Below are 15,240 nucleotides of genomic sequence, written 5' to 3'. Positions count from 1 at the left end.
TCTCACTTCCCTCTGCTTTGATTCACCAAATCTCTAATTGATCTTTCTAGTAAACTGACATGGTAAAAGGAGTTGAAGGGTCCTCTTTCTTATCTCAGAAGAGCTTACTGTTGGAGCTGAGTTCTTCTGTCCTCCCTTCAGCCCAATAATGATACTCCAAATGTTGACCTGTCACAGAAAATTGGGACAACATCTCCTTTGGTTCTTAGCTACTGTAGTTTTTTTTTTAATAGAGTTTCATATACATACTTTCATTGGATTGAAGCACTCTGAATCTGGGAAATAAATCTCTTTCCAGATTCTGACTGAGTTTGAGTGTGTTCATATGGCTAATAATGCAGAAGAGAATTTAAGTTTATACAGAACTATAAACCACAATGTAGTCACGTACGGGTTGTGGTTTCTAATTAATAATAACTGTACTGAAGTTCCAGAGCATGATTCATCTCGCCCTATCATCTGCACCTGAAGTTAGTCAGATGAAAAATGTCGTCAAATGTGAAATAATATAAAGAAAGCCTAGAATCTTAGAAGTAAAGTGGGGTGGAATGTTAAGTTATGTGGCAACTAAGGAGATATAAATTCTTGGAAATTAGGTAACTGAAGTTGGAATGAACACACAAGTCACTGTGTCTTTAGCCCAGTGGTATCACAACCAGTGATGATAATTACAACTAGGATCATGGACTTAGAAGGAGAGAGTCACCCTGCATCTTTTGATTTGTAAAAATATTACTTACATGATTTTCGAACTTGGAAGGGACACTTATTCTGTGGTTTCCTAGAGGCGGATGATTTATCATGCTCGATTCAAAATACATCACACAACAAATGCCTCCATTAACCTTTCTTTCATGGAAGCCAACAGCCATCTACACCTTACTAAATCTGAGGCATCACCCATGCTAAAAGCCACATAGATGTAGTCAACTTGTTAATTACTCCCCCTGAAATGACAAGTGACTTTGTAGCTGTCAGATCCTCCCACTCAGTAGCACAATCACAGACTTGAAAGAGTGGTGAAATTGCTACCTGCTATTCTTGTTCCCCAAGATAAGGGTACTCGGACTCCTGTTAATTATCATGTTTTGATTAAACAAGAGTACTTTGTTCACTTTGTTCATGTACATCTTCGAAGCAAATGACATTTTTCTGGAAGCAGAGAAAGTAATGATATGCCTTTATTACATATTAGTAGCATTATCTATATTGCAAGTGGTTTCTAGCAGGAAAACAAATGCTACAGCAAAGGTTTGCTTCAATTATCTTTAGACTTGATTTGCAAAAATGCTAACATTTGTAAGAAATGCTATTTTCTCTTTAAGAACTGCTTCTGAGAAAAATATCTGTCAGTTAAATAGTCTTATTCACATGTATGGGACACTTCATAAGCAAAATTTATCCTGTTTGAAGGACCGTCTGTAGAACAGCTGAGTGAGTTTTCTGGGCAGCAAGATATATCCTGTGTAACTGCATATACAGATTTAGGCATGTCTGTGTGTGCTTTCAGGTTAAAATCATGTCGGCTTTGTTGATAACAGCATTTGCATCATGACTGATAGTTACCTCACTGGGCCAAATTATTCAGATAGAGTTTGTCGGTCTTTTATCCAAATCTCTGCTGTCCCCCAGCCTCTCTGCAGCAGCCCATCAATTACAGGAGGTGAGCTACACTACAACCAGGAGAATCTAACATTTCACAATATGTTATGTAGGAATGGAATCAGCTTCTCCATCCACATGCCTATGGGAAATAAGGAAGATAGGCACATTGTCTTCTAGATTTCATCTTGGTTATATGAATTTCATTATTATTATTTTCTTTCTTATTATTTTTCTTATTTTTTACTTATCATTGTTTTATTATATTTATATTTATATTTTATTTTATTATTTCATTTATTATTGTATATTATTATTTATTATTTTTTATCAGAACTCTGTAATGATCCTGTTTTTCATGGGCTCTTCTGAACACATATTTTACATTTATTAATAATTAGATTTTAAGGAGGAAACTAGAAAATAAATTAATATATAGTGTAGTAATATAAAACTAACCCATTGTTGAATTTTCACTCTGCTCCTGGTCCTTTTTTTTTTTTTTAAAGGAAGTAATTTTACACATTTCAAGTGTTCCACATAAGGATTAATTTATGATGTTCTCTTGTACATTCAGATACTCTCAGTCTTATATGTGTCTCTGTGATTTTATATATAGGTACATACATACCAATGAACAAACACATAAAACCATGTATATATGTATATGTCTAATCTTATAATGAAGCACCTCACGGGAATGGAAAAATACCAATATTTGGTGTAGAAAGATCTGTTGACATGTTGCATCAGAATATTGAGTTGGAACAGAAGCACAAGAACTGTGATGCATCCAAGTCAAGAGCATGAAAACATTCACTGTCCGGAGGGCAAGGAGCAGTGGAGAAGGTGTTTCTTGTAGTCGGTATTTTTATAAGCGGTGAGTGGCTTTGATTGGTTACTGTGGAGAATTTGCTACCATGAATGCAGACTGAATGTCTTATGTTCACATATACTATTACGAGTTATTGGCACCATATAAAGATCTTCAAGTCCTGATGACAACGATCTGACAGAGTGCAAGGTGCTGTACAAGCAGAGAGTGTAGCAGTGAGTTTGCTTTGCTGGCCATGTTGATCATACATTTTTTACCTTCTTTGCCTGAAAGTGGATATATTACCTTGAATTTACTGGACTTTTTCTCCTTGATGATGCTATATAGCTGAAAACCTCTCCTATGCAACACTTAGTGCAAGAAAATCACTCTTAATCTCGGTTCTTGAAAGCTGCCCAGACCACTGTCTCCTTTTGCAACTGTTTATTTAGTAAACATACTGATAATGATGACCTGAAGGGAGAAGAGAAACCAGATTATCTGACACAAAATTCAATTCACTCAGGTTTCTGTTAGCACAAAACCTTTTACAGAACAGATGACACTTGTTTTTTGTGCCTACCACAGACTAAGTGAGATTAAGTTACTTTTGCTTCCCCTGTTTTTCAGCAGAGAATGAAAGGGTAGCACAGTAATGAAACTGCAACCTGACATTGAAGAAGAGGTGCTTGTACATATCTATAGGTACAACTGAGGGGTGGAAAAATATAAATAAATAAATAAAAGAAAAAGACGAGAAAAAAAAGAAGACAGAAAGTATAATGGATAACCCATTTCCCAACTTGGAAGACACCGAGTGCATTTCAGGTCACTGAGAAATCTACTGTGTAGTACCCAATGCTAAAAATCAATCAGGCTCCTTCAGCAGCTGTATGTTATCAGTCTTGCCCTGCAGAGCACAGATCTGAAACATCAGGCAGCCCAACAAGAGGGAGAAACTTGATTTGAGAGCAGCTGTTTTAAGATAAATACATAATGGCATTAAAAGAGGAGTACTGCAGTGAAGTGAGAGATAACCAAACAGAATATGCATTAGTCTGAGGAGGTTTTTAGTTATTTTGTTGTAACCAGATGGAGCACGGCCAATGGCAGGCAAAGCCTAATTTAATGGAGATAGACCAGAGTATGACAATGACTCAGTAAAAGACTACTTATAACCAATAGTCAGACTTAGTGGGCCTAAACTCAAATATTTATTACACTGCAATGATTCTCGTTGCTCAACAGGTAGCTTAGGCTCTGTCAGCTACCTCGTATTTAGGCATCATTTTTCATTGATGATAGCAGGATCAAGTGCAGAGGTTTATTTGAGGATCTGGGTGTACTCTAGTTATGATACTACTTTTCACTGAAGTTATTAGCACTGCTAATTTCAGGACAAAATCAACTAAAAGGTATGAAGTGTTCTGCTCTTTCATTTTCAGGCTTACAGAAGTACCTTGTAATTCTATTCACATTTTTATTCCTGAAACAGTAAACTATCTTATAAACACTGAGTGGTTTGCTTTTATGTGCCACTGGAAATACAGGAACCTCTAAAACAGATCATAGTATTTAGTTAAGAATATGTCATAATGCTAAAGAATGGCCAAATGAAGGAAACGAAAAATTGCATCTTCAGTTGAAATTAGTAAGGAGAGTGGGAATGTACAGCAGTAATATGCACTTGAATTTAGCAAAGCCATTTGGAAACAACATTATAGGATCTTTTCCGAAGATGTATATGGCAAAGACCTCGGTTTAATATCTTATCTGAAAATATGGTTATGATAATTTGAATGCTGAAATGAAAACTCAAAGATAGAAAGTGTTGTGTTTCTCACCATGCGACTGAGTATATAATGAATAAATATATGATTTCCTTTTACAATAAGCACTTAACATGATTAATGCTTTGCTTTTTCTCAGATAATTTTAATTTTTTCAAGGCCTAAGCTATAGCCTTTTTATAAGAATAAGGCTAGCAGAGAGATACTATCTGCTTTAAATACTGCTCTACTTTCCTGCTGTTCTTTCATAGAAACAGCAGAGATGTTTGAAGTGTGCAGTTACTGAAGAAGGAGTCCAAATCTGTGAGTTTGGAAAAGCAGGGTCACTTTTCCTCTTTTCAGCAAACCATTAGCAAGATCATTCTGTGTGGAATGATGTTGTCTGTTGCCATAATTTGTATAGACAGGAGCAAGCAACTGAGCAAACCTGAAAGATCTGACAAAAACCTGAGAAAGCTAAACAAATGAATCATAATGGCAAACACAACTGAATGTTGAGAAATAAAAAGCAGAAGCATGGGGAAACTGATAATAAAAAGTATTCTTAATTGCTGGTAAAATGTAGAATTATGTAACACTAGGCAGAACTGAAAATGGGATACTTAAGTATCCTAGCTATTTATCTAGTATTAATTTTCCTACTTGCCTTATTTTAAAAGATACTGCTGCCCATCTGAGTATTTACAGAATACAGGGCAATCAAATCTGTCAGTTTCACTATTCTAAGCTATTCATTGCTTATCATGTGTGCATAGCTCATAAGAAGGCAACCTCAGTGAACTGGTGTCCTTTTCTGCAAAATGCTGATAGCAATGCTCACCTAAATTACAAAATACTCACACTCCAGGAAAATAATTATAAGCTAGGGGAAATCATAAGACCAATGTATTTTGATGGACAATTCCTATGACATGCATATTATTATCTTGAATACAAGGAGCTTAAGTGTAGAAGTTGGTACAGTGGTTTAAGCCTGTCCATCCACTCTCTTTTTATTTAAAAATTACTTGTAAATAGAAAGAGCACTCATCCAGCCAAAGATTCAAGATTATGCTATATTAATGAGCATTTCTGGATTAAAATGTGTATGTATCAGATAATCTAAGTACACCAAGAGCTGGGTCTCCTGCTGTCTTTTTGACACACAGGGAGAACATGAGGTAGAACCCCATGTGTGGCTGACTGAGCTTGGACTTTCGTTGGCATGGTACCACCTTATCCAAATTAAATATATTTAGGCTCATCTATATATGTGAGAATCTGATTTGGTTTAACTACAGTTTATTGTGTATAAGACAAAGAAGAAAGCAGAATACTTATCTGGAAAGAATATATGCAGAATTAACAAATGGAAGGCAGAAACAGCTGACCTATATTTCAGGGACTGCAACATGTCTGTAATGCAGATGAAAAGCCCATTACAATTCCCTTTTAAATTGTACACCATCCAAATCTATTTGTCATGAAGCAGTTACCTGCTCATCGCTGAAAAAGTGCTTTGATATATTTTTTATGCATATAGCTTCTCTAGTGCTAAGATAGCTGATTGCAACACGGCCTTGCATTAATTATTGTAATTCTGCCTCCAGAATAGGAAAGCTGAGAAAAGAAGTAGTATTCAATTTACAAAGAAAAGAAAACAAACAAACAAACAAACAAACAAACAAACAAAGCGCCAAAAACAGATAACAAGAGACTTAACAATAATATTGCAAAGGACAATCAAATAATTAAAAAAAAAAAGAATAAAAGTGCCTTCTGCAAAGTATTTTTTCTTGGTTTAAAGAAGATATTCAGTGAAGGAGGAAACAATTAATAATAAAAAAAGAACAGATGCTGTTCAGAGAACAATTACAGCTCTGATATTTTTTTTCCCTACCCTAGAAAACAGTAAACGGTCAGTAAGAATTCAAGATTCAATCCAAGTAGTATAATTGAAGTTTGTATCTGTTTTGCTTTTCTTTCAATACTTGTAGGAAATAAAATTCTTAAAGGAACTCATCTTTTATATATTAAAAAAAAAAAAAAAATACTGAATGCTTTAACTATCCAGTTAATATATTCATGTGTTATACAGGTTGTAAGGATTCAGGTTGTTTATTTATTTTTTCTATTTGGTACCTACAAAATGTTCATTCCTGCAGTCAGTATTTGAATCCTGGTTATACCTCACAGAAATATCAATAAACTCCATTCACAATTTGTTCTTACAATAACTGATCTTTCTGCTGCATTTTACCTAAAGCAAAAGGTGGGACCTGACAGTTAGCCTCAGAGAAAATGAATGATATTGAACTTGATATAGGAAATATTGCTGATATACTGTCTGATGACTGATTATTATTCTCTTCTCTTTTTTTGTACCTTATTTTAATGCTTTACTGAAATGGCATTTGGAGTTTGATCTTTTAAAAAATATCAGTCCATAGAACTAGAGGATGCTAAATTCAGACACATGTGGCTTAGAAGCTCCCAATTAACTTTAAATGGACCATTATGTTAGTATTATAAATTAATTAGATGAAAGAAAAAGTAATGCACTCAAACACTGTAAGTAGTGTAATATACAAGACAGCATTTTTAATAATGTGACTATTTTTTAAACAGAGGAGATTAGACAATGAGTTTTCTAGTGCTCCTTATGAAGAATTTCTTTCTCGATTTTACATACATTGAGATGCTATTTCAGAGGAACATGTTCACTTCTGTTTCTCTCTCTCTACTTGTAAGTAGCATGTTCCTCTCAGATCTCAGAGTTTGTTTCATTAATGTGAGCACAGTGTGTACAGTGTTGCCTGAGTCATAAAGGCTAGCCACATGGTAGTCTTTTTTTAAATAATTTAGGTAGCATGCAAAGACTCCAGGGTTTCTGCTTAGCATTTTAGCTACTAATAAAAGAAAATTATGTTAACTGGTTCCAACACAAATGCATAACCAACTCTTGATCTCTGGGAGGTTGTTTCTTTTCTGGTTTGTGTCTGCACCCTCTTGTATTGTACTGAGTCAAATAAAGATGTTTATCTATGTAATCCCTCACTATGCTCTATTTTCACTACTTCCTGAGGCAAAATCCCTGTATGAAAGTATTAATTATAGACCAACTCTTCCACTCTCAGCTTGTCTTCTTGTCCCATACAACATGAGGTGGGAAGCACAGATTTTAATTTATGTAATTTATGCATTTTAATGTAATTTGTCCTTCTAACTCCTGTCCCAGACAAATTCATTGCCCTAGCACCCCAGGAGACTAGAGACACAGGGCAGATTAAGAGAAAGTGCCTCTCAAAAGGCTGGTTGTATTTGAGTACCAAGAAGCTGATAGATCATAAGTGGGTGTTATGATCTGATCTGCGGTATGAGGGTGTCAGCACGAGACAGGGATGCCCTTGACAAATGTGGGCTTTGGGACTTCTTCTTAAGAGAGTGCTATAAGAAAAGTGAAGTTAAACATCTCATCTATTTTCCATTCAAACACAGTTTGAAAATACCCCTGCTAATCACACTGCAGCTTAGGCTATTTTTAAGCTTTTGTAAATCACCTGTACCATCCTGCCTTCTACACATATGCAGAGAGAGAATATTACAAAGGGAAGTCATATCTCCTTCCTGTTTCATGTCCCCATTTTTTGGGGCAAAAGTAAATCCTTCAAGTGAGGAAAAAAAAAAAAAAAAAAAGAAACAACACCTCTTCAAAATACAATTACCTAACAAACCATTTAGATTCATGTACTTGGGCAATGCTCAACAGAATATGTTTCACTACTACAAACAGAAGATGCAAGCACATATTAAGAATGAAAACAGGACAGTGGTTCTGGCACTTTGCAAAGTCTTTTAAGGCTAGTAGTTTGAGAAAACAAAATAAATGAAAATAATATAGTGGGTTTCTATGTTCAGTGTTATCTTTGCAAGGTAAAAAGATTATAAACATAGTCTTGCTCCAGCTTTTAACAGTTGAAACTTCACTGATTAAATTGGCATGTTGTCGGGCCACACCTGGAGCAGCTCAGCAGGGTAGTAGATGTATATATTTTATATTTACTTTCTGAAAGCTACCAGTTATATTCAGAGGCCAGTGGGTCATTTAGTTGTAACTAACTCTGAACTCCTAATTCATTTCCTTTAAATAAGAGAGGATTTATTGAGGTTCTGGCTTCATTTTTATCTGAGTTTAATTTGAGTATGCAAATGTCTCTCTGCATTGACTGTTTTAAAGCTATTGCACTAAAGCTCACATCGATCTAAGTGAAGAGTGAAATAGGACCACAGCATATTGGCTTTAGAGAATCCAGCTGCAGAGCCAAGAGCGGAAGCTAAATGTGTGCAAGTTGTATGTTCTTTATGCATGTATGAATGTGATGCAAGAAGGCACTCACCCACATGGGAGTATATTTGTAATACTTTATAGTATGAATAGAGTTCATAAGAAGGAAATAGCGTATTTGATTTTACATATTTTCATCTTTTGTTTTCATTTTTAGTTAAGAAATAATATTTTAAAAAGAAAAAAAAAATGTACTGCACATATCACTGTCATGCCATAATAGATCACTTAAACTGCAAGTAGCCTAATTCACCCTACACAGTCCCTCTTTGGAACAGAATTTTTTATTCAACAGCCCCTAAAAAGAGATCTATTGACTGAAACACATGCTGATCGGATTGCTCTGGTTTTCTCAGTGAGGTAACATATTGTACAATTAATTAAGGCTCTGGGTCATACTTATATCAATGGGATTAGGTATTTATATAAAGCAAGAACTGTGCCTAAGTAATTTGCTGAACTGAGGCCTAAAAGAAGCAGGAAAATCATGGAAAGTACTGTATGTGAGTATGTCACTAAAGATAGCTTTCCACTGACCGTGCAGGAGCAGGCTGAGTTGAGGTCATCCAGAATCCTTCATATGTGAATGTGTAAGTTTTTCCTTTGTGTAGGTAGAAAGCAGGTTTTTACATGCTTTTATAAAGTGTCATATGATGCAAGATATATAATTAGGCACAAACTGGAATGTCCTGGGAATTCCAGCTACCTCCAATGTCCCATACTGTAATCCAAGTATTATATCAATAGTTACTGAAAGTCTAGTCTTGAGAGTCCCTAGCAGCCAAGGTTTGCAGGATTGAGTCTAGCCGTATACTCAGCATGATTAATGACACTTCTCAGATGCATTAAATGCACTTGTCTTGTCTTCACGCCTCAATGCACAGCCAAAGCACAGTATCAGTCACCAAAACCACTCAGGCTGCTGTGCATTATTGTTCAATTAAAGAATGCAGATAATTTCCAAGACCATTTCAAGTACAAAGAAGGCCTCATATCTGAGCTCTATTTAACCTCAGGAAGAAAGTACAAACGTTGAGAGAGGAATAAAACCGAAATATGAAGAAAACAACTTATGCAAATAGTAATTCACCTCTTCTGTTTTTCTCCTTCCAAATTTAGCTTGACAAAATCATGAACTAAGGGAACAGTTCACCAAGCATAGGTTTTTCCTCCTCCACTGCCAACCATGATGAGTGTGAGGACACTGATTACAGAATTTGTTTTAAAAAATCCATTTGCATCCTCTCCAGACATATACAGAAGTATAATTAATTGCTCTGACATACGTGAGCCAGAAGCCCCCATTCAGCCACAGGGAGAATTTCCCAGCAATTTAGACAATTTTTAGCTTGAAACTACTTTCTGTAAAAGCTCTGAGGAAGTGTGATTGTGTTAAGTAAAAATCACCCTGCTGCATAGCACCAGCACAACACGTCTGAAGCTTTGTGACTTAAACACCACCTGTGGTCTGTGCTATCCTTTTAAAGAGAGGTAAAATTTCTTTAATATTTTGTGGTAGTGTAATAGAAAAGACTAGATTACTCCCTGTTGCTAATGCTTTGCAGCAATGGTAGGATTTAAAAAAAAAGGTCTTTTTGACTTGAAAGAAAGCAAAGTTAGGTCAGACTGGAGAGCTTTTGAAAAGTCTGCTCCAAATTAGAAAAGCTATTTCATTTTCCATTTTCTGAGCCACTCTTATGCTTAACTGTACTCCACTGTGTTTTTCAGAGGATGCCTACAAAACTCAAGTCCGAATTGATGATGAACCAGCCTATTTGGACATTCTAGACACTGCTGGGCAGGTGAGTAGTTTCCCAATGTGAACCATTCAATCAGAGATAAAAACAAAGATTTTAACCTTCGATATAAGGGTCACAGAGCTAGAACCAAGCTTCCTATTCAAACATAAAGGAAGCAGTGGCAGAATAACATTGAGAAATTAACAAAGGAAAAGATTAAAGGAGTATTTCAGTGGTATAGCAAAAGTTTAAAATTTGACCAGAAGAGACAGATTAATTTACTTGAGTGGAAGAAAAAAAAAATTGTTTGTTTTTTCTCTTTTATGTAGAAATATCTATCACAATCATGGAATAAATAAATACTTTCATTGGTTTGTTTTATGTCTTTATTGTTTCTGCTTTTCTATATATTACAAGAATCTTTTGGTTTACTTGTAGATCAAGTATTTTGTTACCATTTTTCTCCTTGCCACATTATATTTAGACATCAGGTGCTCACCCATAAGGAAAATGTCTTAATGCTAAAAGTAACACGAAGTATAATATATAATGTGTATGTGCATGTGTAAGCACCAGTCAGAAAATTAAGTTTCACATACAGTAAGGCAAAATAAGCAGTCAAATACAGTAATTTATTCTAGCTGATTCAGTTCATTCCCTTTCCATCTAAAAATGTTTTTGTTGTTTAATCAAAATGTTTCAGCTGATTGATTTTTTTCCTGAGGTATGCGTCATGTTGTGTTTGAAGGCTTTGGTAGTTCATGAGTTTCGATAATGTATGTGCACCTTGTACAGCAATGAGTCAGTTGGTAAGGAGAGCAGATCCTTAAAACATACAAACAATAACATATATAAGCCTGGAAACCTTGATCGCAGCTTCCCAAATGTCTGAATGCACCTTAACTGGGCACTGCAAAAGTGGGAAGTACAGTCTGCTGCCAGAAATTAAAATGGCATCAAGTTACATAAATCGAATGTAGTTCAGGGCGATTGTGTTCTGAGTTTTACATGTGAATGAAATGTAGGCCAATTTCAAAGTGAACTCAACCCCATTTCAGGAATCAAAAGATGCCCTGAATTATCCTTCCTTGACCCAAAATTTTACAGTCACAGCAGTTAAACAGTAACTTGTTGCAGAGTCTTCTGTGAAAGTTCTTTTTTTTTTTTCAAAAAATTTAAGCTTCATTTTTAAGGCATGTCTCCATAGCTGTGAATTTAATTGATCTAGAATTTATTATTATAACAGGTACAAGAACTTTCTTACACATAATAGTCCTAGCGTAGCTTCAGTAATGATTCGACTGGTGAAAAGAAGAAACATCATAGTTGTTATTCAATATATCTGAAAACATCTGTTACTTCTCTTGGAGAAGTGGAAGCAACAGCCTCTGCTCACTCAGGAAGTTTGAAACTAGTAACTTCAGCCTTATATCATCATTACTACACAATCATTAGGGAAATTAAATTTCCAGTTGTTTATCTTCTAAGGCTTTATGGGTTAGGGACCTCCTGTGTTGTCCTTTAATAAAGTTCATTGTCTACGACTATTTCATTCTACTCTTAAACTTCCTTTAGTCACATGATGTAGCATTAAAATGCTAAAAGTAAAGTACTTTCTTACTCTGAGTTGAAATGATGAATCAGAGTTTATGTGTCCAGCTTTTTGCTAATGGAAAGAGGAACAAAGTGCTGTACAGGATGTACTAATCTTCACAGGTGTGTTCCTAATGTGCTGTGGAGACTCAGAGAGTGTAGAAGGTAAACTCTGCCAATTATAGAAGAGGGTACAGTAGGTACACAGCTTCTTGCTTTGTGCTCCTGTTCACAGACCTGTGCACAGAAGGTGAGCTACCTGATCCTAAATTTACATCAGTAATGCAAATATTATTTACACAAAGTGGAAAAAAAAAAATACAGCTTAAAATCAAAGCAAAGAATGGATGATGAATGAAACAAAAATGGAGAGTGTGCTTTCATTCTGAGCTGGGTAGTAGTGTGTTGAAAAAGAGGAATAATTTCTTCTACTTTGACTTTTTCCAATTTGTTTTTGTTACTAGAAACACAAAAGTTTGTATGGTTGATTAAAGAAAAATAAAAAGAATCAGATACTGAGATTTTCCTTCTCTTCTTAAGCCCCACCATAATCAAAACCCCACTTTTTTTTAAGTAATACAAAAAGTATTTTTAAAACGGTATTTCATTTTGTGTCAGCTTCTTTTAAAATTAAAAAAAAAAAAAAAGGAGCACAAACATAAATTCTATTGAACGTTGTTTGTTTTTTTTTTTTTTTTAATTATCTTTTCTAATTTAAAGAAAGGTCATCTTTTGCCAAACATGTTCCCTTCTAGGAAAAATTTCCCACAAAGTGGTATAATTTCTTCATGATACTTTATTTTTGATCATGTTAAAAATCTAGAACAATACCTCTTTTTTAATTGGGAGGAGGACATTAGCCCATACTATGAATTCTAGTAGAACTAACAGTTGTAAGATAAGAGAAGAAATCAGAATGATGCACACAGTGAAAGCTGGTGAGAACAGTACTAGAGGAAGACTGGAGAATTGAAGTTTTTTTTTTCAATAAGGAACCAAAATATCCATAATATTAGAGACCCATGGCATGTAGTCACCATGTAATAAAATGTGGTACAAAGATTTTACAGGAAGCAGACACCTGCGGCAGCAGCACCACACTCTGCAGATACATCAGCCCAGGATGTTGTACAGCCTGGGTGTAGTTCTTCTACTTCAAGAATTGATACAAGAAAATCTCTTCTTTAGATTTTCTTCTTCTTCTAGTGAAAACTGTAATCACTGAAACATGTCTCAGTGTATCTGTGCTAGGAAACTCTTGCCACATTCCTACACCTTCATTTTGCAGAAGCTTCCCATTCCAAGTATCTTGGATTTAGCTGCTTGTCTTTGCAGGTGTCTTTGAATTTCTTTCCTCACTATCTGCACTATGCAGCTCCAGGAAAAATCAAGACCTAATCCAGCTCTCTTGAAGTCCATAGCTAAAAAAGCCTCTTTCCTCAGAAGGAGTTGGATATTTTTCTCACTGAGGTTCAGACTGAAATGTTACTGTGACTTTGGTGACTCAGGGTAAGAATTCAATGCACCCAGTTATTTTGATGATGTGTTCTGATGGTATCTTGCTGGGTTTTGTGTTAAAGCAGCGATGGTGTTACAGCTTCTAAATCATGTAGTGGCATTCTCACAGTCATAAATACTTCATCATCAACCTTGAGTAATGACTTTAATCACTCTGGAAGATCAAGGAGCTAAAACTGTAATTCTTCCCCATTTGGGAAACACCAGAAGTCAACAGAAAAAATGATTGAAGTTAATGTATTTTGCTGTTGTTCTAGAGAGCATGTTTCGCCAAACATGCTTTTCCTTTCTCTGCCATACCTTTGCATTAATTGAAAATTTCAACACTGACCAAATATTGGTATTTAACGACAATTAATATAGTTCTTAATTTTTAAATCCAGTGTCTAAAATTAACATTCTATATCATACCTGAAACTGGAAATTAATAATTGATATTTTAACTGATATATACGTATTTACTGCACCAAAAACATAGATGATGCTTCAGAAATACATTTCTGGTTTTCAACTTTCTGAATTTAAAACAACATTCTAACAAAATGAAAATAAGAAACATGAGTTAACTATTAATATTGCTCACCTAGTTATTGGTTTTCTTATTCTCATGCTTATACATAGGCACCATTAAAGACAACAGATTTCCCATTGCAGGAAGCAGACTGACATTCCACAAGCACTGGACATGTATTTTCTACATCATTATTTGTTATCTAGTGCTCTCCCAATACTTTTTTTCCACTGAAGATACAAGAGGCACATTTTAATGCATGTAGGGCTGGTGTAAGTAGTTCTGCTTCACTGAAATCACCGGTCCCACTTTTCACCACCTGCTACACCTGCCAGTAGGACAGCCTGTCTTTGCTCACCACAATCAACTTCAGACAGAATAAGGTTACATTTACCTCAGAGAGTTTCAAGAACAGGTATTGCTGATGTAGCTGTTCACAGACAAACTGACATAAACTGCAGTCACTTGAGCAGTTCCTACCATAAAGCTTGAAAACGTGGCATACAACAATACATGAAAGGACAAAAAATTAAAACAGGTTTTCTTTTTCAATAGCACAACTGAATGTAGAAGGCATGTAACCTTAGTCTCATGTTTGGTTCTAGAAGAAGTTATCAATGATACCTTTGGTCCTCCTCTGACTAGAAGTTCTTTTCTTAAACCAATAGCTTTATTTCTGTACCTACATTTCAATTAAAGTAAAACAAAAAAAGCTAATAATAATAATAATTTGTTTAAAAAAATGAAAACAAACACACAAACAAACAAAACCATCAGAATAAATGTGAGATTGAGCTTCAGGAGGAAGTTTATTTAGTCAGGTTTTAACCCTCTAGGCTAGCTACAATTTGGCATGTGGAAATCTGCAAATACAATCTATTATTTGTAAAGGTAGGTTGAGCTTTCTTGTTCAGCCACATTCATAGCATATTTTTTGAGTAACTCTTCCTTGAAATTCACCTGCTTTCCTCTCTCTGACCCCTATGACTGGGAGAGGTTTTGGCATGGAGGTAGTTCTGGGATTTCCCTTTTTTCATACGTGTCATAAGTCTAATCTGCTTTTACATATATTTGATTTAAATGGGTGTAAACTGTTTAATTTGCAGGAAACTGCGAGTGCAAATGAAAGGACATTCAGACAGCAAGTCGCTTATTCCGTGTTAAGTTCCCTTCACAAATGTTCTCAGAAACTGACCATACACAAAAAATCTCCACACAGAGTCAGGGAAACCTTCTGTTCACTCGTTTATGCTTTATCACTGTCTTTTCTGATTTAAAAATATGTTACTACTTCTGTAGTCCAGTTTGAATTCCTACTCAAGCACACACAGCAGTTATCTCTCCTGTTG

General features: G+C 35.3%; 1 protein-coding gene across 1 annotated transcript in view; it reads left to right on the top strand.

Annotated features, from left to right (window-relative positions):
• RIT2 (Ras like without CAAX 2) overlaps positions 1-15,240 on the top strand; it is a 180,994-nt gene that overhangs the window by 62,648 nt on the left and 103,106 nt on the right. The window contains exon 3 of the mRNA XM_065861039.2: positions 10,259-10,332. Coding sequence (XP_065717111.1) covers positions 10,259-10,332 — 74 coding nt within the window. The remainder of the gene's footprint in view (positions 1-10,258; positions 10,333-15,240) is intronic.

Source organism: Patagioenas fasciata, chromosome Z, assembly GCF_037038585.1.
Source record: "Patagioenas fasciata isolate bPatFas1 chromosome Z, bPatFas1.hap1, whole genome shotgun sequence".
NCBI lineage: Eukaryota > Metazoa > Chordata > Aves > Columbiformes > Columbidae > Patagioenas > Patagioenas fasciata.
Note: the sequence above shows the minus strand (reverse complement) of the source record. Positions and strands in the feature narration are given on the sequence as shown.